The sequence below is a fragment of the Salvelinus namaycush genome, chromosome 2 (assembly GCF_016432855.1).
Source record: "Salvelinus namaycush isolate Seneca chromosome 2, SaNama_1.0, whole genome shotgun sequence".
In the NCBI taxonomy this organism is placed as follows: Eukaryota; Metazoa; Chordata; class Actinopteri; order Salmoniformes; family Salmonidae; genus Salvelinus; species Salvelinus namaycush.
In genome coordinates this window covers 33,723,297-33,748,892 of record NC_052308.1, presented here as the reverse complement: position 1 = coordinate 33,748,892, position 25,596 = coordinate 33,723,297, and the positions used below count along the sequence as shown (strand labels likewise).

Sequence of the window (25,596 nt, the reverse complement as noted above, 5' to 3'; positions counted from 1 at the left end):
GATTCTGTCATTCTGTCATTGTTGTCACCATTCTCTTTTTACTTATCGCCTCTTCCTCCCACTAGAACATCCCTGCTGGTCACAACAGTCCCATTAGTAGTACAGTTAAAATCTGCTACAGTAGCTTTACCTCCTGACCCACTTCCTGCTCTCCCCGGTAGCTTCCTGTCAGCTGCTCGTTGAGTCGTGTCTGAAGCGGCTGCTGCTATGTTAACAGAACACTAGTTTAATCCCACAGCCATTACTGTCTCCGAGATCCATTACACACATGGCTGTTGCAAACATGGAGGCTGCTCTCTGTAGGCCCCGTCACACACAGCAAGCAGCGTTCAAGTTCCAGCTGCCTGGCTTGCCCTGTCTCTTTGGCATCTACCGTAGCCTCCTCATAAACAAACAATACAACAAATAAGAGCTCATTTTTCACAAGCATGGTTGCGTTATATCAATAATTCAGGGATAACTCATGACTTCTTGGCGAGAGAATGTATGTAGTTAGTCGGGCAGAGGTGCAGGTAGCACTGTCAGGAAGAGGAGGATGAGCAGAGAGAAAGATCTGTATTTCGGAGTCAGACTTCTGTGTATGCATGCATTTTTACGTGTGTGTGTGTGTGTGTGTGTGTGCCAGAGAGCCATATAAAGACCCCCTTCACCCCAGCACCCCGCCAGTGGAATGCCCTAAAATAACCCAACATGGCCCCATTTTTTTATTTGATGAAAAACAAACAAACAAACTGAATGTTTCAGTCAGTGGTCATCTCAAAGACTATTTGGCTGCACCTTAGATGGAAAGAATGTTCTGGAATCTAGGGGGGCTTTTTTTGCATTTCTCTAAGTAACAAGACTTTTCTGTTTTAAGAAAAAACTAAAGTGCACTGTTCGAGAGGAGGGAAGGTGCTGATACTTCACTGGCAGACAGCCTTGTCTAACCAACGGGAGAGACTAGTTACCACACCCCATATCCCCACGTACCTTTTAGCCACCCAGCCAGAGACCCTCCCTCTTTTCTGTGGTCACTCTTCTGATGAGTGCCTCTTCAACTTCAAAGACGATGACATCCCATTTCCTCATTCACATACTCAAATTGTCTCTCTAATAATAACTTGTTCCACTGTTAGTCAAACAGCCTGGCTCTCACACGTTTGCCCAAAGCCTCTCATCTTGTACACTGACACATCACTGATGTTATAGAGGAGTATGGCCGACTGTGGACATTTAGAAATGTACTGAACAAAAATATAAATACAACATGCAACAATTTATACAATTTTACTGAGTTACAGTTCAATAAAGGACATTTTCAAATTTTCATTGACAAAATGCAATCGTGTTCGTTGTCCGTAGTTTATGCCTGCCCATATCATAACCCCACCGCCACCATGGGTCACTCTGTTCACAAAGTTGACATCCGCAAACTGCTCGCCTACACAACGCCATACACATGGGTCTGCGGTTGTGAGGCCGGTTGGACGTACTGCCAAATTCTCTAAAACGTCGTTGGAGGCAGCTTATATTGAAGAAATTAACATTAAATTCTCTGACAGCAGCTCTGGTTGACATTTTCTCCCCAATTTCAATCTTGTCTCATCGCTGCAACTCCCCAACGGGCTCAGGAGGTGAAGGTTGAGTCGTGCATCCTCCAAAACATGACCCGCCAAACCGCGTTTCTTTACACCTGCCCGCTTAACCTGGAAGCCAGCCGCACCAATGTGTCGGAAGAAACACTGTTCAACTGACGACCGAGCTCAGCCTGCAGGCGCCCAGCCTGCCACCAGAAGTTGCTAGAGCGCGATGAGCCAAGTAAAGCCCCCCCTGGCCTAACCCTGGCCTAACCCGGACCACGCTGGGCCAATTGTGTGCCGGCTTATGGGACTCCCGATCATGGCCAGTTGTGAAACAGCCTTGGATTGAACCCTTGGTCTATAGTGACGCCTCTAGCACTGTGATGTAGTGCCCTAGGCCGCTGCGCCACTCTGGAGGCCATGATTTTATATTTTTTGTTCAGTGTAGTAAAAGGAAGATATTCGATTCTGCTAACCTACCTTCTTTTTTGTTGAACTCAGTAGGCCGGTTGTAGAGCCTCCCCCTTAATGCTGTGTCACAATCATAATAATCCCCTGACTTGTTCAGTATAGGCTAAATACATTGGTTAAAAGAGTAGAATACCTTTCTGAAATCAGACCACTCACTATGCCTGCATTCTAGTTTGAGAAAATGGCTGCTTTCCTAATGTCTGGAAATCATCACTGACTGGCCAGTGAATTAATTGATCCATGAACCAATGCACCCTATTTCAGTTTAGAAACAAGTTTTAATATCTCTTTGAAGTGCGGTTTTACGACTCGGGGCGACTCTCGCATGTTTCTCCATAACCACCGATTCCAAGTCTGGAAAGTTCCAGGCTGTTAGTTTAGAATTTAACAAAAGTCTTCAAGGTCTCCTAGGAGGTATTCAGTTATTTTGTTTTTATAATAAAAAAAATTCTTCACTTTTTTTTTCTGACTGGATTTTTAGGTCAGCATTCCTAATGTTTCCTTCACTAGCTCCCAAGCTCTCTAGACCCCATATGCCTGCCTGGCTAACGGCATGTTAAACCAGCACTCCCTCAGCCCTCCTAGACTACATAACTATGCTGATTAGCATGTGTGTGTGTTATATGTGCCTGTGCACAGGAGAGGATTTAATAAGGTGGTGCAGCTTTGAAAACTTTCCCCCTTTTGGCTCTGGATAGAGGACAATTTTCTATTTTTTTGGGTGGTGGGGTTAGGGGGCTTGAGGGAGGGGGGGGTGCTTTCGGAACAAGATGTCCTTTGATAGCCTGTAGATGTGTTGCATCACTGCTGTTGGCCTGGGAACACTGACCTGGATATTTGGGGGCAAGCCGACGCAAATACCTACAAGACCGGAGGCTGTTCTCTGTGTGTGTGTCCGCTCTTGGCCCCTTTCACTAAAGCAGGGGTTCCCAAACTTTTTCACTTGGGGCCCCCTTCCAACATTGGGGAACATATTTTTAACGTTATGCAGTACACAATTATTTAACTTTCCTTGCCTTCTCTATCAACCTATATGCAACAAACTTTCTACTCAACGTTGTATTTCGTGTTTGCCGCTACAGAGTTATCTACTACATAATTTTAGAGTTAATGTCTTGTCTGTTTCAGTCCCAAAGACGTGCAGTCCGAAGCAGTTTGTTTGTAAGGACCAGGTGACGTGCATCTCCAAGGGCTGGCGCTGCGATGGGGAGAAGGACTGCCCAGACGGCTCGGATGAATCGCTGGATGTCTGTAAGTCTTGTCTCTCGCATGCTGTTCGTCTGTTGTGTCCATTTTCCACTTGTGTGGCTACGAAGGAAATTAGCGACACAATGCTAAGAAGTAGGCTACTGTGAGGGACAGACATTTTAATGTAGGAATTGATGTCCATTTTGTTTATTCCCTCTGCATCTGTAGCTAGTTATTCTCAAGTCATTAACAACTAGCTACAGATGCAGAGGGAATAAACAAAATGGACATACATTCCTACATTAAAATGTCTGTCCCTCACAGTAGCCTACTTCTTAGCATTGTGTCGGATTGAGTACCATTGGTTGGATTGAGTACCAAAGGTCATGCTTTGTTGGTGTTCCGTTTGAGTGGATCATCATTTTAAATGGGTCACAACGTCCCCCTACAGCTGTCCTATGGTTTGGCAATACAGTACATCATGGTTGTCACCGTGTTTCATATTGAGTCTAGTTAGCCTAGCTGTGGCATGAGTCATGTCTAACAGAATGCACTCTCTGTCACATTGAGTCTACAGACTGTCCAGTGCACCCAGAGTTTAATGGACCAGTTATTCTCCTTATGTCCTACACATTCACCAGCTGTTCCAAAAAAAATAAAAGTTTAATTGTCACATGCACATAGTCAGGAATTAGTATGTCTTGGGAGGTTTGATATTTGTGCTTTCTCACTCATCATTATTCACGATTAATTGCTGACTATCCCATAGTCATGGTAGCATCCACATTAATGTAGAAGTGTTTAGAAATGTATTCTTATTTACAATAAGTGACTCCAAAATGACACAATACATTTTTTACCATTCATTTCTATTGGGCACGAAATCTTCTGGAACGCAACCGAAACAAACAGTAAATGCATCCAACAAGTTTGTAGAGTCACAAGCTTGATGTAATCATTGCTTGCTAGGAGTATGGGACCAAATACTAAACTTTTGACTACTTTAATACACATGAAGTGAATTTCTCCCAATACTTTTGGTCCCCTAAAATGGGGGGGGACTATGTACAAAAAGTGCTGTAATCTCTCAAAGGTTCATCTGGTATGGATGACAATACCCTCAAATTAAAGCTGACAGTCATGTCATTTCAAATCCAAAGTGCTGGAGTACAGAGCCAAAACAACACAAAAATTGGAGCTCACTGTATTTGTGCATGGGTGCGATGCTCAACTTCTTTCTGCACATAAACATACACCCCAAACCCTAAGATATCGATCTAAACTTTAACTGCTGCTTTAAGATGTGTAGCTAAAGGTAGGTGTTTCACTTTTATAGTTCCTTGACTGTATCATTCTCCCTTATCACCCATATGATTAGAAAAGCGATTGAGGTACCTGCTCTATTTTATTATGTATGCTTAATTTGATTGCATTTGTTCACCATAAATTTGTCTGGATTCAAGTCTCCAACGTTATCAACTACCCTAATGATGGTTGCTTATGTTCCCCTGGTAGAAGAAAGAAGAGGGTAAGTCTTATCAGCAGAGGAGAAGGCTTCCTTGGCATGGAGGGATGATGACTTATGTGATTTAGATAAACTGATGGCAATTAGGGCCGATTTGGCAGCGATCACGGATAAGGACTCAATTGAAGTGCTTCCTACAGGTCTAGTGCCATAGTATGAAAACGTATTTATACTTCAGGCCGGTTACTTACAGTGCATTCGGACACCTTTTTCTACATTTTGTTAAGTTAGCCTTATTCTATAATATATATTTTTTTATTCCCCTCATCTACATACAAAACCCCATAATGACAAAGCAAAAACTGTTTTTTAGAATTTTTTGCAAATGTAAAAAAACATCTTATTTACTTAAGTATTCAGACCCTTTGCTATAAGACCCAAAATTGAGCTCTGGTGAATCTTGTTTCCATTGATCGTCCTTGAGATGTTTCTACAACTTGATAGGAGTCCACCTGTTGTAAATTCAATTGATTTAGACATGATTTGGAAAGGCACACACCTGTCTATATAAGGTCCCACAGTTGACAGTGCATGTCAGTGTAAAAACCAAGCCATGAGGTCAAAGGAATTTCCGTAGAGCGCCGAGACAGGATTGTGTCGAGGCACAGATCTGGGGAAGGGTACCAAAACATTTCTGCAGCATTGAAGGTCCCCAAACACACAGTGGCCTCCATCATTTTTAAATGGAAGAAGTTTGGAACCACCAAGACTCTTCCTAGAGCTGGCCGGCCAGCCAAACTGAGCAGTTGTGGGAGAAGGGCCTTAGTCAGGGAGGTGACCAAGAACCCAATGGTCACTCTGACAGAGCTCCAGAGTTCCTCTGTGGAGATCGGAGAACCTTTCAGAAGGACAACCCTCTCTGCAGCACTCCACCAAATCAGGCCTTTATGGTAGAGTGGCCAGATGGCAGCCACCTCTCAGCAAATGGCACATGACAGCCTACTTGAAGTTTGCCAAAAGGCACCTAAAGGACTCCCAGACCATGAGAAACAAGATTCTCTGGACTGATGAAACCAAGATTGAACTCTTCGCCTGAATGCGAAGCGTCACATCTGGAGGAAACCTGACACCATCCCTACAGTGAAGCATGGTGGTGGCATCATGCTATGAGGATGTTTTTCAGAGGCCGGGACTGGGAGACTAGTCAGGATCAAGGGAAAGGTGAACGGAGCAAAGTACAGAGATCCTTGATGAAAACCTGCTCCAGAGCACTCAGGACCGTAGACTGGGGTGAAGGTTCAACAGAACAACGACCCTAAGCACACAGCCAAGATGACGCAGGAGTGAGTCAAGGACGAGTCAATGAGTGTTCTTGAGTGGACCAGCCAGTGCCCGGACTTGAACCCGATCTAACATCTCTGGAGAGACCTGAAAAGAGCTGTGCAGCGACGCTCCCCGTCCAACCTGACAGAGCTTGAGATGAACTGCAGAGAAGAATGGGAGTACCTCCCCAAATACAGGTGTGCCAAGCTTGTAGCTTCATACCCGAGAAGACTCGAGGCTGCCAAAGGTGATTTAACGAAGTACTGAGTAAATGGTCTGAATACTTATGTAAATGTATTTTTTTTTAATACACAAACAAAAATGTCTAAATCTGTTTTTGCTTTGTCATTATGGGGTATTATTGTGTGTTGATTTGATGAGGAAAAACAACAATCTCATCTATTTTAGAATAAGGTTGTAACGTAACAAAGTGGAAAAAGTCGAGGGGTTTGAATACTTTTCTAATGCACTGCATGAGAGGAGTGTGTGGTTCTATAACCAGGCTTACATTGACACATAATCAGATTCAACACAGTGCCCTGGGTCTGGCTGGGGAAAACAATGGGAAGCTTCATCCGTTACAGAGAGCGTTGGCCATTCATTCATGTGTGCCTTCACGCAACTCAGTCATACCCAATTACCTGATTTACAAAGTTTATCTTTGCTTTGAAAGAAACGGTTTCCTTCTACACCCCTCGCCACAGAGGTGGCAGTCATAAGCAGTGTTGGAGGTAACGCGTTACAGCAATAAGAACTTTTTGCGGTAGCGAGTGTTATTACATAGTTACTGTTTTCTTTTTAAGTAATAGTATTAGTTACTGATGAAAGACACAGGTTGTTACTTTTGCTATCATTCCCTTCCTATTATAGTTAATGATCCAAATAAATATTAGTGATTATTTCCTCTCTGTTGGTGCAATATTAAAAACAATCCCCCACCCAGGTTCTGTTTACACACTACTACTAACTGCATTAGTGATGGAGATGAAACATGGCAGCAGCTTCTAAAACGTCAACTTTCTCAGTGTAGATGTACTCCCATTACAAAATGACAAGAATATAACTGTAAAATGTAAACTGTGCACAGGCGAGAAACTAGTCTCCACTGCTAGAAACACGACTTCCGTTCTCTTGAAGCACCTACAAAGGCAACACGCCAACACGAAACTCATAGCGAAAGACCCCCGAGACCTGACCACTGCTTCTGAAGAGGACTGTAGGCCTACCTCCTCCCAGGCTTGATTTGAATCATTCAGGAGAACAGGCTGTAACCCAGGGAGAGCTGAACAAGCTGGTAGCTGGATATGTAGTTGAGGAAATGTTGTCCTTATCCACGGTAGAATCTGTCATTATTAGGCTACTTGTGTTGGTGTATTGGCCTATGTAACGATGACGTTGTTAACAGGGAAAATAAGTAAAGTAATTTGTTATAGCAAGTTATGATTAAAAAATAATAATTTTGTAACCACCGCAACACTGGTCATAAGACAAAACCAAACAGGGTGGAACATAAAAATACGATGGCTGTCATTTCCCCACTGACTCAATGCCTTTATTGGAGATCAGACACTGTTGGAAAGAGTGTCCCAGAGGGGGGGAATCAAAGCAGCCCTGTCTATTTGGTCAGCTTCTCCCTCGGAGAGAAACGCTCAGCTCAGCGCTCAGTCTGGATCTGGAAGGAAGGAGAAACCAAGGCTAGAAGAAAGGGAAAGGAGCGATTGAAAGAAAACAAGGGAGAGGGGAGAAATATAGAACCAGGGAGAGAGGGAGTGACCGAGAGGAAAGGGGAGATTGCCGTGGAGGCAGTCTAGACGAGGACGGGAGGGGAACTGAGCGGAGGAGGGAGCGCCCATCAGTGAGTCTGGAAGTCATCACAGGCTGGCCCAGACCAATGGAGAAACCTGCTGTTTTTCACAAGCTGTTTTTTTTTCTTCATTTGCAGGGCCTCAGCCTACACCCCTGTCTATCTGGGACAGAAACAACAGTAACTACATTCCCCCTTCTCTCTCTCACTCCCCTCTCTCCCTCCCTGACAAAAACAACAGTTATACGACTCCACTCCTAGTGGGGCCCTGGCTCTCCACGACATGAGGGAGAAAAACAAATGAAATGGTTCAGAAGGACAGGAGAAAAGGCCAGCCGCTGGATGATACTGTATTTGTGTTGGTAGCAGCACAGACACAAGTAGAAGTGAGAATACAGAAGTAAGTTTGTGCTTTATTACCACAACAAGAGGCCAAGAAGACATTTGCTTGATAGAAAAATTCAGACCAACCCCAACTTCGGTAATATCTCCTCGCATTACTTCAAACATTTGTGTGTGCTATTGCTGATGCTATTGAGTGAAGGATCAGGGTGGATGCATGACTGGCATTTATTTATCTATGCAGGCTGAATGATTCCCAGTGTCTTTTATTGATATGTGTGGCGGCCATTGAAGTGAAGTCAACCACTGTGGTCATGCAGCTGGTCAGCCCTCCTACGAGCAGAGCACAGCGCACCCCTACAATGTTCATCTTTGTGACCAGTCTTGCCTGGTCAGAACAGAACAGCCAAGCAGAGTGAGATGCTGCCTGCCAGGAATAAGTCTTATAGGCTTATAACATGTATTAAGATGGATTAGAACATACTGCGTAATGCAAATGCATAGCTACATACAATTGTTTAGTTTTCTGCTTTGTGATTTAGGATAAGATGAATCAACTGCACTGTAGAATGCACGCATGCATTTACGCACACACTCCCCCTGCACACTATTCTGAATGGCAGGCTATCTTAAGCTGGCTCAGTCAGTTCAGTTGTCTTGGGGCATGTTGTCTCCTCAGTCTGTCTGTGTGTTTAATTGTATCCCCATAACGCTGCTCTGACTGCGACTGGCTGGAACCACAGGAAGTGCGTAACACTGTATTGACGTCCCCTGCCGCTGCAGGCCTTTAATAAGGTTCTGTTTAACAGACGGTTCCCTCCTAAAGCTACATTAGCTGCTAAGGAGATATAACTCCTTTTTCAATAACAAGCATCTGACCAAGTCTGGACATGGAGCAGCTTTAGTAATGTGTTTTGATGTAATTTAGCTGTTGCTTTGCCTTGTCTGCTTGTGTAACAGACTAAAAGGAATTAAGTGTCAGGACCAGATTCATTGAGTGTTTTTCTGACGGTTCTCACTTGTCTGCTTGTAGATGGGTTGTTTACTTTGTAGTTCAGCTAAGGGGGTGGATACGTAGGATTTTATTCATTCATTTTTGGTCAGTATACTTGCTTGATCACTTATTTGGTTGTGGTTGAGCTAAATATTTGTATGAACATAACAAGATTCAACAACTGAGACCATAAACTGAACAAGTTCGACAGACATGTTACTAACAGAAATGGAATAATGTATTCCCTGAAATCAAAAGTAAGTCAGTATCTGGTGTGGCCACCAGCTGCATTAAGTACTGCAGTGCACCTCTTCATGGACTGCACCAGATTTGCCAGTTCTTGCTGTGAGATGTTGCCCCACTCTTCCACCAAGGCACCTGCAAGTTCCCTGACATTTCTGGAAGGAATGGCCCTAGCCCCCACCCTCCGATCCAACAGGTCCCAGACGTGCTCAGTGGGTTGAGATCCGGGCTCTTCGCTGGCCATGGCAGAACACTGACATTCCTGTCTTGCAGGAAATCACGCACAGAACGAGCAGTACGGCTGGTGGCATTGTCATGCTGGATGCCTAAGGCACGTTCACGCAGATGAGCAGGGACCCTGGGCATCTTTCTTTTGCTGTTTTTCAGAGTCAGTAGAAAGGCCTCTTTAGTGTTCCAAATTTTTATAACTTTTACTTTAATTGCCTACCGTCTGTAAGCTGTTAAATCAAATCAAATATTCATAAAGCTCTTCTTACATTAGCTGATATCTCAGAGTGCTGTACAAAAACCCAGCCTAAAACCCCAAACAGCAAGCAATGCAGGTGTAGAAGCAAGGTGGCTAGGAAAAACTCCCTAGAAAGGCCAGAACCTAGGAAGAAACCTAGAGGGGAACCAGGCTATGAGGGGTGGCCAGTCCTCTTCTGGCTGTGCTGGGTGGAGATTATAACAGAACATGGCCAAGATGTTCAAATGTTCATAGATGACCAGCAGGGTCAAATAATAATAATAATCACAGTGGTTGTTGAGGGTGCAACAGGTCAGCACATCTGGAGTAAATGTCAGTTGGCTTTTCATAGCCGATCATTCAGAGTATCTCTACCGCTCCTGCTGTCTCTAGAGAGTTGAAAACAGCAGGTCTGGGACAGGTAGCACGTCCGATGAACAGGTCAGGGTTCCATAGCCGCAGGCAAAACAGTTGAAACTGGAGCAGCAGCACGGCCAGGTGGACTGGGGACAGCAAGGAGTCATCAGGCCAGGTAGTCCTGAGGCATGGTCCTAGGGCTCAGGTCCTCCGAGAGAGAGAAAGAAAGAATTAGAGAGCATTCTTAAATTCATACGGGACACCGGATAAGACAGGAGAAATACTCCAGATATAACAGACTGATTCTAGCCCCCCGACACACAAACTACTGCAGCATAAATACTGGAGGCTGAGACAGGAGGGGGTCGGGAGAACATGCACCGTTCCACAGGTGCATGTTCATTAATTGTTTATGGTTCATTGAACAAGCAAGGGAAACGGTGTTTAAACCCTTTACAATAAAGATCTTAGAAGTTATTTGGGTCTTTACGAATTATCTTTGAAAGACTGGGTCCTGAAAAAGGGACATTTTATTTTTTTGCTGAGTTTATATGTCTATATAATGAGGACTTGTGAGGCATCTGTTTCTCAAACTAGACACACTAATGTACTTATCCTCTTGCTCAATTGTGCACCGGGGCCTCCCACTCCTCTTTCTATTCTGGTTAGAGACAGTTTGTGCTGTTCTGTTGAGGGAGTAGTACACAGCGTTGTATGAGATCTTCAGTTTCTTGGCAATTTCTCGCATGGAATAGCCTTCATTTCTCAGAACAAGAATAGACTGACAAGTTTCAGAAGAAAGTTCTTTGTTTCTGGCCATTTTGAGCCTGCAATCTAACCCACAAATGCTGATGCTCCAGATACTCAACTAGTCTAAAGAAGGCCCGTTTTAATTGTTTCTTTAACCAGCACAACAGTTTCCAACCTGCGCCGATGCCCAATCCAGGCACGGCGTCCAACCCAGCTCCATGGCTGGAGCCTTCCTCTGCGCCGGTGCCCAGTCCGGGCACGGCGTTCTACCCGGCTCCATGGCCGGATCCGTGGTCTGGGCGGGGGCAAAGACCTGCACCAGAGCCACCACCGACACTAGTCACCACCATCCCCATTTTGGTTTCAGGTTTTGTGGCCGGAGTCCGCACCTTTGGGGAGGGGTACTGTCACTCCCTGACCATAGAGAGCCCTCTGGGTGATACAGTGAAATAATCTGTCTGTAAACAATAGTTGGAAAAATGACTTGTCATGCACAAAGTAGATGTCCTAACCGACTTGCCAAAACTAGTTTGTTAACAAGAAATTTGTGAATTGATATATATATATATATATATTACACACACCATATATACACACACTTTATATATGTTGTTTGTGTCCCTACGTGTGTGTCCAGCGGGATGTGTTTATTAGATGTGACAGCAGTTTAGACAGGAGGGAGAGAGATGTGAGCCAGGCTGAGGCTGGGCCAGCTACCTGAGGCAGAGCCATGAGGCCCAGGCCTTTATTCAGCTAAGGGAAGCGTGTCAGGGGTTTACATTTTAAAAATGCCATTATGTAATCTAGGCAGTGCCCTGTTGGTGAGGAGTAGTGGGAGGCGAGGGGTACCCTGAGGGGGTATAAAACAGGGGAAGGGGGCTGGTGGGAAAGGAAGAGTTTGGAGATGAGGCAGCTAGTGCTCGAGGCTAGAGTGCAGGCTAATACTGTCTTCCCACTTTGCCCTCCTTCTGTTATTCTACCTCACTCCTCCCTTCAGCTATCTCTACCCCCCCCCCCCCCCCCCCCCCCCCTCTCCTTGGTCCTGTTCCTCTACCTCCTCTATCCCCTGCCTCCCTTCCTGGGTTGTGCCTTATGGCTCTGTGTGATGAGAAGGTGGTAATACAAACAACTGTATCCGGTGAGGAGGCCCATATGCATAATGGAACAGACAAGATTGGCTTATTCTCTCCTCTTTCGTCTCTCGCTTCTTTTCTCCCTCCACCTCAGGCCTTTTCCGTGGTTTGCATAGCTGTTTCTCATAATGGATCATTAGTCTGGTGTCTTTGAGTGAGATCACTGCTGCTTGGCCAGGCTACAATGCCATGAGTGTGAACTTTAGAAGTTCTGTGTTATGATTGGTGATGATGATGAATGGTATTATTGTTAGGCTCTGTTCTCGTGCTAGTCGTAAGAAGTCGTCCAAGTCAAACGAGACAATGCACTGAACTGCAAAAGTTATTCAGTCATTTAGGGCAATTTAGAGCCATCTCTTTTCAAGATGAAAAATTTGCAATGGTGTTAAGTTAATCTGCCCTCTATTGTAGAGTAAAAGAGAGAATAAAATAATTGAGTGGCGGTTATTCACATCTCAATGTGTGTGTGAGTGGTCTGTGAGTTAGTGGTCTGTGTGTGTGAGTGGTCTGTGTGTGAGTGGTCTGTGTGTGAGTGGTCTGTGTGTGAGTGGTCTGTGTGTGTGTGGTCTGTGTGTGTGTGTGGTCTGTGTGTGTGAGTGGTCTGTGAGTTAGTGGTGTGTGAGTGGTCTGTGTGTGAGTGGTCTGTGTGTGAGTGGTCTGTGAGTTAGTGTTCTGTGTGTGAGTGGTCTGTGTTAGTGGTCTGTGTGTGTGAGTGGTCTGTGTGTGAGTGGTCTGTGTGTGAGTGGTCTGTGTGTGTGTGAGTGGTCTGTGTGTGAGTGGTCTGTGTGTGTGTGGTCTGTGTGTGTGAGTGGTCTGTGAGTTAGTGGTGTGTGTGTGTGTGTGTGAGTGGTCTGTGTGTGAGTGGTCTGTGAGTTAGTGTTCTGTGTGAGTGGTCTGTGTTAGTGGTCTGTGTGTGTGTGTGAGTGGTCTGTGTGTGAGTGGTCTGTGTGTGAGTGGTCTGTGTGTGTGTGTGAGTGGTCTGTGTGTGAGTGGTCTGTGTGTGAGTGGTCTGTGTGTGTGTGTGAGTGGTCTGTGAGTTAGTGTTCTGTGTGTGAGTGTTCTGTGTTAGTGGTCTGTGTGTGTGTGTGTGTGAGTGGTCTGTGTGTGTGTGTGAGTGGTCTGTGTGTGTGTGTGAGTGGTCTGTGTGTGTGTGTGAGTGGTCTGTGTGTGTGAGTGGTCTGTGTGTGTGAGTGGTCTGTGTGAGTGGTCTGTGTGTGTGAGTGGTCTGTGTTAGTGGTCTGTGTGTGTGTGTGAGTGGTCTGTGTGTGTGAGTGGTCTGTGTGTGTGAGTGGTCTGTGTGTGTGAGTGGTCTGTGTGTGTGAGTGGTCTGTGTGTGTGAATGGTCTGTGTGTGTGTGTGAGTGGTCTGTGAGTTAGTGGTGTGTGTGTGGTGTGTGTGTGTGTGTGTGTGTGTGTGTGAGTTAGTGGTCTCTGTGTGTGTGAGTGGTCTGTGTGTGAGTGGTCTGTGAGTTAGTGGTCTGTGTGTGTGTGTGAGTGGTCTGTGTGTGAGTGGTCTGTGTGTTAGTGGTCTGTGTGTTAGTGGTCTGTGTGTGTGTGTGAGTGGTCTGTGTGTGTGTGGCTGGATTGACTGTATAAACTATGCTTTGATGTATGGGTGTCACTGACAGCTCAGGAAGGAACCATTTGTGGAGTGGGTGAGGGAACTGCCGCCAATACTGAGCCAATTTACTTTCTCTCCTTTTAACTATGCTTCAAGGGTGTGTTTCTCCTTATTTTTTCAACATAGTTGCGGTGTCCTTTTTCGGATTGCATTGTCCTGTCAGATTCCTTTGATTGAAGCTATCCCTAGGATGGTCACGCACCAGGGTTTCCATTACCCGGTAATAGCCAGCTTTTGGCTTTTTTTAAATGTATATTTTTTTTATTTTATAGAAAAGCTGATGAATAAAATTGTCGCCGGCCAATTGTCTGGGAGAAGAAAAAAATGAGCCCATTGCGAAATAATGCTTTTTAGCCTATTCATTGATGGAAATACCAGTCAATGTGAATATATTTGATTGGTCATGCTTATCAATCTATAGGTTAATTTGCATAATTTGGTGGAATAAAATTGGCAGCTGTGTACAATATATTCGTTATGTATCTTATTTATCACATGCATACAGATACATGGCCTTTGAGCGGAAAATCTGTCAGACAGCATGAGAGCTGCTGCTACAGCATCCCAAACAGCAAACGCATCCACAATGGAAGGCAGGCTTCATCAGCGTGTCACACACCACTTTGCAAATAGCTGGAGGCGGTATGCATTTTGAAAACATACTTTGTATGTGGACACCCCTTCAAATTAGTGGATTCGGCTATTTCGGCTACCCGTTGCTGACCGGTGTATAAAATCGAGCACACAGACATGCAATCTCCATAGACAAACATTGGCAGTGGAATGTTCTTACTGAAGAGCTCAGTGAATTTCAACGTGACACCGTCATAGGATGCCACCTTTCCAACATGTCAGTACATCAAATATCTGCCCTGCTACAGCTGCCCCGGTCAACTCTAAGTGCTGTTATTGTGAAGTGAACACGTCTAGGAGTAACAACGGCTCAGCCGTGAAGTGGTATGCCACACAAGCTTACAGAATGGGAATCGTCTGTCCTCTGCAACACTCACTACTGAGTACAAAACTGCCTCTGGAAGCAAGGTCTTGGCTGATTTCTTTTGATTTTTCCCATGATGTCAAGTAAAGAGGCACTGTGTTTGAAGGTAGGCCTTGAAATACATCCACAGGTACACCTCCAATTGACTCAAATGATGTCAATAAGCCTATCAGAAGCTTCTAAAGCCAGGACATAATTTTTTTTAAATTTTCCAAGCTGTTTAAAGGCACAGTCAACTTAGTATATGTAAACTTCTGACCCACTGGAATTGTGATGCAGTGAAAAAATCTGTCTGTAAACAATTGTTGGAAAAATTACTTGTCATGCACAAAGTAGATGTCCTTACTGACTTGCCAAAACTATAGTTTGTTAACAAGAAATTTGTGGAGTGGTTGAAAAACGAGTTTGAATGACTCCAACCTAAGTGTATGTAAACTTCTGACTTCAACTGTACACGGACTCTGCTTGCACTGAATGCAAGAGAAGTGACGCAGTTTCCCTAGTTAATATTGCCTGCTAACATGAATTTATTTTAACTAAATATGCAGGTTTAACCTTTCTGAACCACCCATCCCGGATCCGGGATAATTGTCATCAGCAACGCTGAATAGCATAGTGCCACAGTCAAATAATATTACTAGAAAATATTCATATTCATGAAATCACAAGTGCAATATTGCAAAACACAGCTTAGCCTTTTGTTAATCCACCTGTCGTCTCAGATTTTGAAATTATGCTTTACAGCGAAAGCAATACAAGCGTTTGTGTAAGTTTATCGATCGCTCGACAAAACATTAAGTACACTTAGCATCAGGTAACTTGGTCACGAAAATCAGAAAAGCAATCAAATTAATCGTTTACCTTTGATCTTCGGATGTTTTCACTCACGAGACTCCCAGTTAGACAACAAATGTTCCTTTTGTTATTTTTATATCCAAATACCTCCGTTCGTTATGCTGAGAAATCCACAGGAAAAAGCGTTCACGACAACGCAGACAAAAATTCCAGATAATAGCCATAATGTCCACACAAACATGTCAAACGTTTTTTATAATCAATCCTCAGGTTGTTTTTCAAATATCTATTCGATAATATATCAACCGGGAGTGTTGGTTTTTCACTAGGACCGGGAGTAACAATGGCTGCCTTTCTCTGTTGCGCACAACTCACTCTGAGAGCCCCCACCTATCCACTTACGCAATGTGATCGTTCTCGCTCATTTTTTAAAATAAAAGCCTGAAACTATGTCTAAAGGCTGTTGACACCTTAGGGAAGCCATAGAAAAAGGAATCTGGTTGATATCCCTTTAAATGGGTAATAGGGATGCATAAGAACAGAGAGGTTTCAAAATCAGAGGCACCTCCTGATTGGATTTTCCTCAGGTTTTCGCTTGCAATATCAGTTCTGTTAAACTCAGACAAAATTTTGACAGTTTTGGAAACTTTAGAGTTTTCTATCCTAATCTGACAATTATATGCATATTCTAGTTTCGGGGGCTGAGAAATAGGCAGTTTCAAATGGGTACGTTTTTTAGCCAAAAATGAAAATACTGCCCTCTACACTTAAGAAGTTTTAAGAAAATATACTTCTCTGTATTGATTTTAAATAAGGCATTGATGTTTATGGTGAGGTACATTTCTGCAACAATAGTGTTTTTTTGCGAATGCGCTTTTGTTAAATCATCACCCATTTGGCGAAGTTGAAGTAGGCTGTGATTCCATGATAAATTAACAGGCGCCGTTTTGATTATATGCAATGCAGAACAAGCTAGTTAACCTAGTAATATCATCAACCATGTGTAGTTAACTAGTGATTATGTGAAGATTGATTGTTTTTATAAGATAAGTTTAATGCTAGTTAGCAACTTACCTTGGCTACTTGCAGCCACAAGGTCCTTTTGACGCTGCACTTGCGTAACAGTTGGGCAGCCTGCCACGCAGTTTCCTCGTGGATTGCAATGTATTCGGCCATAATCGGCATCCAAAATGGCCGGTTACTGATTGTTATGAAAACTTGAAATCGGCCCTAATTAAGTGGCCATGCCGATTAATCGGTCGACCTCTAATCTTAACGCTACATCATACAATGACGTTCTAGACGATTCTGTGCTTCCAACTTTGTGGCAACAGTTTGGGGAAAGGCCCTTTCCTATTTCAGCATGACAATGCCCCCGTGCATCAAGCGCAGCCCTTACAGAAGTGGTTTGTTGTGATTTGATGTGGAAGAACTTGACTGGCCTGCACAGAGACCTGACCTCAACCCCATCAAACACCTTTGGGATGAAGTGGAAAGCCGACTGCAAGCCAGGCCTAATCGCCCGACGTCACTAATGCTCGTGGCTGAAGGGAAACAAGTCCCCGCAGCAATGTTCCAACATCTAGTGGAAAGCCTTCTCAGAAGATAGGAGGCTGTTATAGCAGCGAAGGGGGGACCAACTGCATATTAATGCCCAAGATTTTAGAATGAGATGTTCAAGCAGGTGTCCACATACTTTTGGTCATGATGTGTATATACTGAACACAAATATAAACACGACACTTGTTGGTGCCATGTTTAATGAGCTGAAATAAAACATAAAATAAATGGTCCTTACGCACAAAAAGCTGATCTCAAATTTTGTGCAGACATTTGTTTACATCCCTGTTAGTGAGCATTTCTCTTTTGCAAAGGTAATCCATCCACCTGACAGGTGTGGCATATCAAAACGCTGAATAAACAGCATGATCATTACTACGGATGCACATTTTGGGGGAAATTCAGAGGTGGGAATTAACGGAAATATATGCAAATTATTATTAATACCATTTAAATGTAGATGTTTTTGCATTGGATATATTTATCATATCATATGGAGACAAACCTAAACCTGTTATCTTATAAGTAGACATAATTGCAAATGATTAAATCCTTCCAATAGAAATTTTAAAAACTATTTAGATACGAATTGAACTTTAAATGAGTTGACTCTTCACATGGGATGATTTCATTGAACAATGAAGAATGGGAAAAAAGAATGGGAATATTGAATGATCCTCAATGATCCATCGCATCTCCCAAAAATGTTTTCAACAAATCTGTAAAATGATAGTCTAGAAACTAAAGCTTTGGTTGTCTTCCTCTCAGTCTTCCATGTCTTCTCCCTGGACCTCAATGTCCATCTCTTGAACATCAGACTGAGGCCTCATCTTCACTGTCACTTTTCAACCTTGTTGAGGATAGCTCGTTGTCAGGATCAAAAAGCCTCAAAATTGCACAGATGGCCACCAATTTTTCAACCAATGTGTTGATCAACCTGTTGCGTGCTTTGGTGTGTGTGTATTCCCAAACAAGCACCAGTTGAGCTCTGAGGCAGCTGATTTTGGTGGATGATGGAGGCAACAGGAGAAAGAGCCTCAGATCCACAAAGTCCCTTCCACCAGGTGGCTGATGAGATATGTTGGCACGACTGCCATATTGCATCTCCATCCTAAAGCCCTTGCTTGGAAGTATACTTTGCCAGACTACCAAGAACCTTGCCCTCATCCAGGCCAAGGTGGCGAGACATGGTAGTGATGACACAATTGGCCTTGTTGATCTCTGCACCAGACAGGATGCTCTTGCCAGCATACTTGGGGTCCAACATGTATGCTGCGGCGTGTATGGGCTTCAGGCAGAAGTCTTCATGCTTTTTGATGTATTTCAGAACTGCAGTTTCCTCTGCTTGGAGCAATAGTGCAGTTGGCAGGGCAGTACGGATTTCTTCTCTTACATCTGCAAGCAGAGTCTGAACATCAGACAGGATGGCATTGTCTCCCTCCATCCTTGGAATTTCAGTAGTTTCAAGCTGCTTACCACTCTCTCCCAAAATACATCATCCAGGAGGATCCTCTTGATGGGGCTGTCCATATCGGCAGACTATGATATGGCCATTTCTTGGAGAGACTTCTTCCCCTCCAGGAGACTGTCAAACATGATGACAACACCACCCCAACGGGTGTTGCTGGGCAGCTTCAATGTGGTGCTCTTATTCTTCTCACTTTGCTTGGTGAGGTAGATTGCTGCTATAACTTGATGACCCTTCACATACCTAACCATTTCCTTGGCTCTCTTGTAGAGTGTATCCATTGTTCTCAGTGCCATGATGTCCTTGAGGAGCAGATTCAATGCATGAGCAGCACAGCCAATTGGTGTGATATGAGGGTAGGACTCCTCCACTTTAGACCAAGCAGCCTTCATGTTCGCAGCATTGTCTGTCACCAATGCAAAGACCTTCTGTGGTCCAAGGTCATTGACTGCCTTCAGCTCATCTGCAATGTACAGACCGGTGTGTCTGTTATCCCTTGTGTCTGTGCTCTTGTAGAATACTGGTTGAGGGGTGGAGATGATGTAGTTAATTATTCCTTGCCACATGAACAATCGAAAACACCATTCAGAGATGATTGCAATACAGTCTGCTTTCTCTATGATTTGCTTGACATGCACTTGAACTCTGCATCCAGCAAATTAGTAGATAAAGCATGTCTGGTTGGAGGGGTGTATGCTGGGCGAAGAACATTCAGAAATCTCTTCCAATACACATTGCCTGTGAGCATCAGAGGTGAACCAGTTGCATATACAGCTTGAGCAAGACATTCATCTGCATTTCTCTGACTACGTTCCTCCATTGAGTAAAAAAAAAACTGATTCCAGGAGCACCATGAGCTGTTGCTATCGATAAGGTGTCTGATTACTTCTATTCGAGGTGAAAATGATGAGAGGGTTTTTTGTCAGAGGTTGCTTGTTGTGAGCGCTGAGGGAACTTTATGCACTTGGCCAGATGATTCTGCATCTTTGTTGCATTCTTCACATATGATTTGGCACAGTATTTGCAAATGTACACAGCTTTTAGCTGCAGTGAAATGTCTCCGCATCAGATAGTGCCTGTGGCATTTTCCTGTAAAGATTAGATTTTTTTTTTGTAAAAAAAAAAAAACCAAATACAATTCCATGTACAGATAAATAGTTAACCAGTTCGATTAAACAATTCTTTTGTAAGACATTTTTTTTTTAAATAAAACGTGTATGGAAACAGGTGAATTAACACTCAGTTAGCAGGCTCAAGCAAGCTAAATGGTAGCAAAAACTAACTAGCAGAAATTGTAACAAGTTAGAAATGATTTAAACACACTTTGCTGCAGGCTACTATTTACTAGTTAACACAACATAATTTTATGTCATATAAAATGTATTCACCCCACCAGTATTGTAATCAAAACTTACCAGAAAGCATGTAGTCCTTGGTTCAGACAGTGCAGTAGTGTGGGCTCAATAGCATCTCATTAGTGTGCAAGATCTTGAGAATCAGCTGTACATGTGATGGAAGAGTGCACCGCACATGTGATGAAAGAATGCACTGTGCATGCAGAGGGTTGCAATTCTATTGAATTGGGGATAGTTTAACCAAAATATGCTACAAGACCTAGAATTGCCTTATGTGTATCCCACAAAGGTTCACTGTTTATAAGCTAACTTCCTTTGATGAATTTAAGCAAAATTCCCCTAATTCCTGGGCTTAACTTCCCATGGAAAATTTCCGGGAAAATTCTGGAAATTTACCGGAAAGTTTCAGACCCTTTGCAACCCTAATCATTACACAGGTGCACCACAACACAATGCCACAGATGACCCAAGTTTTGAGGGAGTGTGTAATTGGCATTCTGACTGCAGGAATGTCATCCAGAGCAGTTACCAGATTGAATACTAATTTCTCTACCATAAGCCACTTTCAACGTCGTTTTAGAGAATTTGGCAATACGTCCAACTGGCCTCCGAACCATGTGCCCCATGGTAGCGGTGGGGTTATGGTATGGGCAGGCATAAGCTACGGTCAACGAATACAATTGCATTTTAGCGATGGCAATTTGAATGCACAGAGATACTGTGACGATCCTGTTGCCCATTGTCGTGCCATTCATCTGCCGCATTCACCTTATGTTTCAGCATAATAATGCACAGCCCCATGTCTCAAGGGTCTGTACACAATTCCTGGAAGTTAAATGTCCCAGTTCTTCCATGGCCTGCATACTCACCAGATGTCACCCATTTGAGCATGTTTGGATGCTTTGGATCGACGTGTACAACAGCGTGTTGCAGTTTCCACCAATATCCAGCAACTTTGCACAGCCATTGAAGAGGGGTGAGACATTCCACAGGCTGCAATCAACAGCCTGAACGACTCTTTGCGAAGGAGATGTCACGTTGGTGGTCACACCAGATACGGACTGGTTTTCTGATCCACCCACCTACTTTATTTTTTTATTTTTTAAGGTGGTTGTGACCAACATATACACATCTGTATTCACAGTCATGTGAAATCTATAGATTAAGGCCTAATGAATTCATTTCAATTGACTGATTTCCTTATATGAACTGTAACTTAGTAAAATCTCAGATTGTTTCATGTTGCGTTTATATTTTTGTTCAGATTACTTAATTGTTTGAAAGCTGAATGTTTTACTACATATTATCAGGTATGTCTTACCTTGCTTCCAAGTAGCCTAATCAGACCATGTCCGTGTAGACAAGTATTTTATAGCACCTTTTTTATTGTCCAGTTGCCAAAGGCACAATCATAGTCATATTAGCAACCCATGCTAGTTGTTGCATATTAGATCTCCCCTCATTCTACATTTTAAACTGATATTTTAATCTCTGTCACTATAAACCGCTCCATTTGCTGTGCGCTTTGAGTGTTTCTCCTGTGTTTTCCCGTTAATTGCATTATGGAACTAACATTCACACGTAGCCTACGACCCTGTGCGCATTGCTGCGCTTAAAATGTGAAAAAATGTATAGTTTAAGCTAAACGTTCTCTTGCATCAGACTTATTGCTTAAATATATATATATATATATATACTGATTGTATGAATTTGGGATCTATCGTCCCAGAGTCGTTCTCGAATAGGCTATTTCTTTCTCAACAAGCTGACCAATCGAATATGTCAACTTTACTACTGTGGGGGATAGTAGATTGACAAAGGCTAGTGATTTTGCTGTTCGTTACACGTCTTGTTAGCTAAGGAAAAGTAAATGTGGACAGTTATTCAAAGTGCACATCAGAATTCCGTAAGAAGGACTGCACATCGTTGCATCCTCCACTTGAATGTTCTGTTAATATGAATGACCATAATGTAAATGCGATCTCTATCAGTCATAGTACTGTGGGTGGATGCCCTAATCAGGTTACGCACCGATTGGGTCTGGTAAATTTCTCAAATATCCGGTAAATTTAAAATGCTGCCTGTCAAATGTTGCAGTGCCACATTTTCCTAAAGAAAGCCCTGTTACACACACACACACACACACACATACAGACAGGTTGAGTGTCCCTGCTACTAGCAGTGCCCCTAAGGAGCTGTGTTGGATCAGCATAACAGGGCAGGGCTTAAGTGTTTGGAGAGAGGGAGAGAGAAAAAGAGAGAGATGGGTTTGTTGTGCTTTGAGAGCTCGATTTAGCCTTAATGCTTGGCTTGTGGCTCTGCCAGGTCCCCCAGAGCAGAGCCCCCTGGGGCAGGAATGTGAGTGTGGCTCGGAGGAGGAGAGGGTGTGGGGGAGGCAAGTAGACTGGATAGGAGCAGAGAGGAGCCACCAGGCCCAGGGTGGACTGGCCACAGAAGACTGGAGTCCCGCACAACATCCCATTCTGCAATCACAGTTTGCACTAAAGGGCTGGAACTGCATTCTATAGGCAGGCACTGGAGTCTATAGTGACAGGAGTCTGAGTTTCTGTGTTGGCTAGTGACAGTACATCAGAATGACAATCACAAAACCATTAGTGTTTTCAGTACATTCTCAGGCTCCGGTAAAGACAAGTTCAGACAAAGCCAACCAGGCTAATAATGCTCTGTTCTTGGCTAGAGACATCCAAATGAATTGGTCTAAATGAACCATAACAGTACATGTTAGATTCTTTTAATGTAAAGAGTAGAAACAGATGGTCTATTGTAAGCCAGTGTAGCTTTCTTGAAGCATAAGCTTACTGTGGATTCTCAAAACCAGTGGTAGTGTAGATTCATCGGGGGGAGTGAATTATTTATGAAACCTGTCAGAGAAATAACAAACTGTGTTGGCTAGGACGTGTGGGTGGCAAGAGATGTTTTTTTTTGTTTGTTTGGTTGTCCAGAGCTGGTCACGGAAGTGAACAGTTGATGGGAAAATACCTCTAGCAAAATAGTTTCATCATGCATTTGTAATATTTCTCTTGCTGAATACAGATATACCCTATAGACTACAACTCCTCTAGAGTCATCCTGTTGGAAGAAGGCTAGTTCTTGTTGGCAGCCATTTTTGTTTTTCCAGAGCCTTCCTGCAGGTTTTGCAGAGGGGATTCTGAAGCTGAACCATGCATCTGGGCTACAGCTGCTGCTGCTGGGTCAGGGTTTGGACCCACCGTCCAAAAATGCACTCCAGGGACGACACAGGAAGCTGGGGCCTGGCTCTAGCCTGACAGGCAGGGTAGTGGTCATTAGTGGTCAGAGATACGGGGTATTAGCTCACCCTCATTAGGACCTGTTGGCAGCCTGGACACATGCAGCACATTTTATTTAATTATTTAGGCATATTTGCTTGTTGATTCATTTGAAAACGACACTGGTTTATAGTAAGTTGGGAACTTGTGAACGTGTAACTCCAGAGGTCCCAAGTACAGTGAGTTTGTGTAATGGTCAACAGGTTGTGACTGTATCAAAAATGAGACAAAGCTGCAAGTCTGAGGGAATGTAGGCCAAGTACTGAGAGGATGTCAGAGCCTATCTAGGGCTTGCATAGAAGGGACAGCTTGAGTTGACTTAATGATAGTCACTCTCACAGGTTGGTTTAAGCCGGTATGCTGAATGACACATCTATAATTGAACTGTCCCCTTCCCTCCTGCATCCATCTTTAGGCCCTGTTAACAGTTCTATTTCCCTCATGTGGAGGCTGCTTTGTTTGTTTGTTTGTTTGGTGCGAGCTGACTGACCATTGTGTTGTCAGGTGAGTGAAGACGTGAGGCATGCTGCAGGAAGCACTGAATGGAAAATCTCAGGCTCCAGCCAGCCGAACAAGCTTTGGGCTCAGTGAAAGTCGGGGCCGTACCCAGAACATGGGACTTCGCTTCAGCCCCAGAAAGCACTGCCTCTCTTTTACACTATACTGTTGAAGCTGCACCTCAGCAGAGCCTGGTGGTTCAGTTTACAGTCTGTTGACTAATAATGTCCCAGGATACTCACAAACAGTTTTTGTTCTCAAACGCTGATGTTCTAGAAAAGTTTGTTTAGATTCGGTCTATTCAAAATGGCTGCTTGGTCATCAACCTAAACTCCAAATGTTTGTAGTTAGGGTTGCAAAATGCTGGTAACTTTCCCACTGCCCATGTTTTTGAGAAATCCCAGTTGGAAGAAATATGAATTCCTCCAACCAAGATTTTCTGGAAAAACTTTGCATTTTGGGGAAGTTACCAGCAAGTTTTAGTTGTCCTGTTTCTCTGAAAATAACTCTGCTGCTGTCAAGTCATTTTCCTGCTGCTGGTGTTTCGTTCATCCGCGATGGTGAGAACACGTGGCCCTGTCACAGCCAACCTTCAGAGGTCACAGTCCACATGTGATGCCGCTTATGCCCAATCTTAGCGGGGCTTACCGTTCTGCCAAGGGCCCCAGGCCGATTTGTGTGACCCAAACAATGGCCACACTTCTCCTGTAACCTCTTTCCCTGGCCCCACCTCACCATGTGACTGGGCCACTTATGTGAAGAAGCTTAAGGTCTCAAAGTGCGCTTGTTCAGTGTCTGAAATCTGCCACTGTCCCCAAATCCCGTTGTTTTGATAGATGCTTAGAAATAGAAAGGCTTTGTTGAGAGCTGGAAAAGTCACTGTACTGTTCTGATGTTATTCTGTGGAAAAGCCATGACTCATTCTTAGGGCTTCTTTCTGATCCATCTGACCTTACCAGGACAAACTGGGTCAGATCACATAGTCAGGAAAACTCCTGGCCCAACTCATGCTGAAATGTTCAAAATAATTTGAGTGCACAGTCTGATTTTTATAACAGGACACATGCTTATGGAATGGCGTATGCCAAAGTTATACATTTCAATATTTGTACTGTACGCATTCTCAATACTTTACACATTCTTTTCAGAAATGGCGTATTCAGATATTTAGTGTAAAAGCTGTCTAGAAGAGAAATACTATAGCCTGCCCATCTGTTATATTCCTACTGAAATTGAGATATGGATTAAAATATTGCTTTTGAGTTGGCCATTTGGTTAGCATAGCCTATCCCTGGTATTCTCAACAAGCAGAAATGTAAGCGTTGACTCTGAGTGCAACGGCTTGGATGGGACTGATGGTAGAGTATGAGGTCTGGGTGTGGTGGAGGATGTATAAGGTGCTGTGTTTGTGTTGGGATGTGGTGAGAGATTGGCCTAGCACAATTGGCCTAGCGTCGTCCGGGTTAGGGAGGGTTTGGCCGGTAGGGATATCCTTGTCTCATCGCGCTCCAGCGACTCCTGTGGCGGGCCGGGCGCAGTGCGCGCTAACCAAGGGGGCCAGGTGCACGGTGTTTCCTCCGACACATTGGTGCGGCTGGCTTCCGGGTTGGAGGCGCGCTGTGTTAAGAAGCAGTGCGGCTTGGTTGGGTTGTGCTTCGGAGGACGCATGGCTTTCGACCTTCGTCTCTCCCGAGCCCGTACGGGAGTTGTAGCGATGAGACAAGATAGTAATTACTAGCGATTGGATACCACGAAAATTGGGGAGAAAAGGGGGTAAAATTTATTTTAAAAAATTTAAAAAAGAAATACGATCAGTTCCCAAAATGGTCACAAATATACAGTATACCTACATTTGCGAGCATGGCCAGTTAGCCTATAGGCCTACTTCTATGCATGCGTG

General features: G+C 43.8%; 1 protein-coding gene across 1 annotated transcript in view; it reads left to right on the top strand.

Annotated features, from left to right (window-relative positions):
* Positions 1–25,596, top strand: part of LOC120021297 (low-density lipoprotein receptor-related protein 1-like) — a 191,575-nt gene that overhangs the window by 48,319 nt on the left and 117,660 nt on the right. Inside the window, exon 4 of the mRNA XM_038964998.1 lies at positions 3,159–3,281. Within this exon, the coding sequence (XP_038820926.1) occupies positions 3,159–3,281 (123 nt within the window). The remainder of the gene's footprint in view (positions 1–3,158; positions 3,282–25,596) is intronic.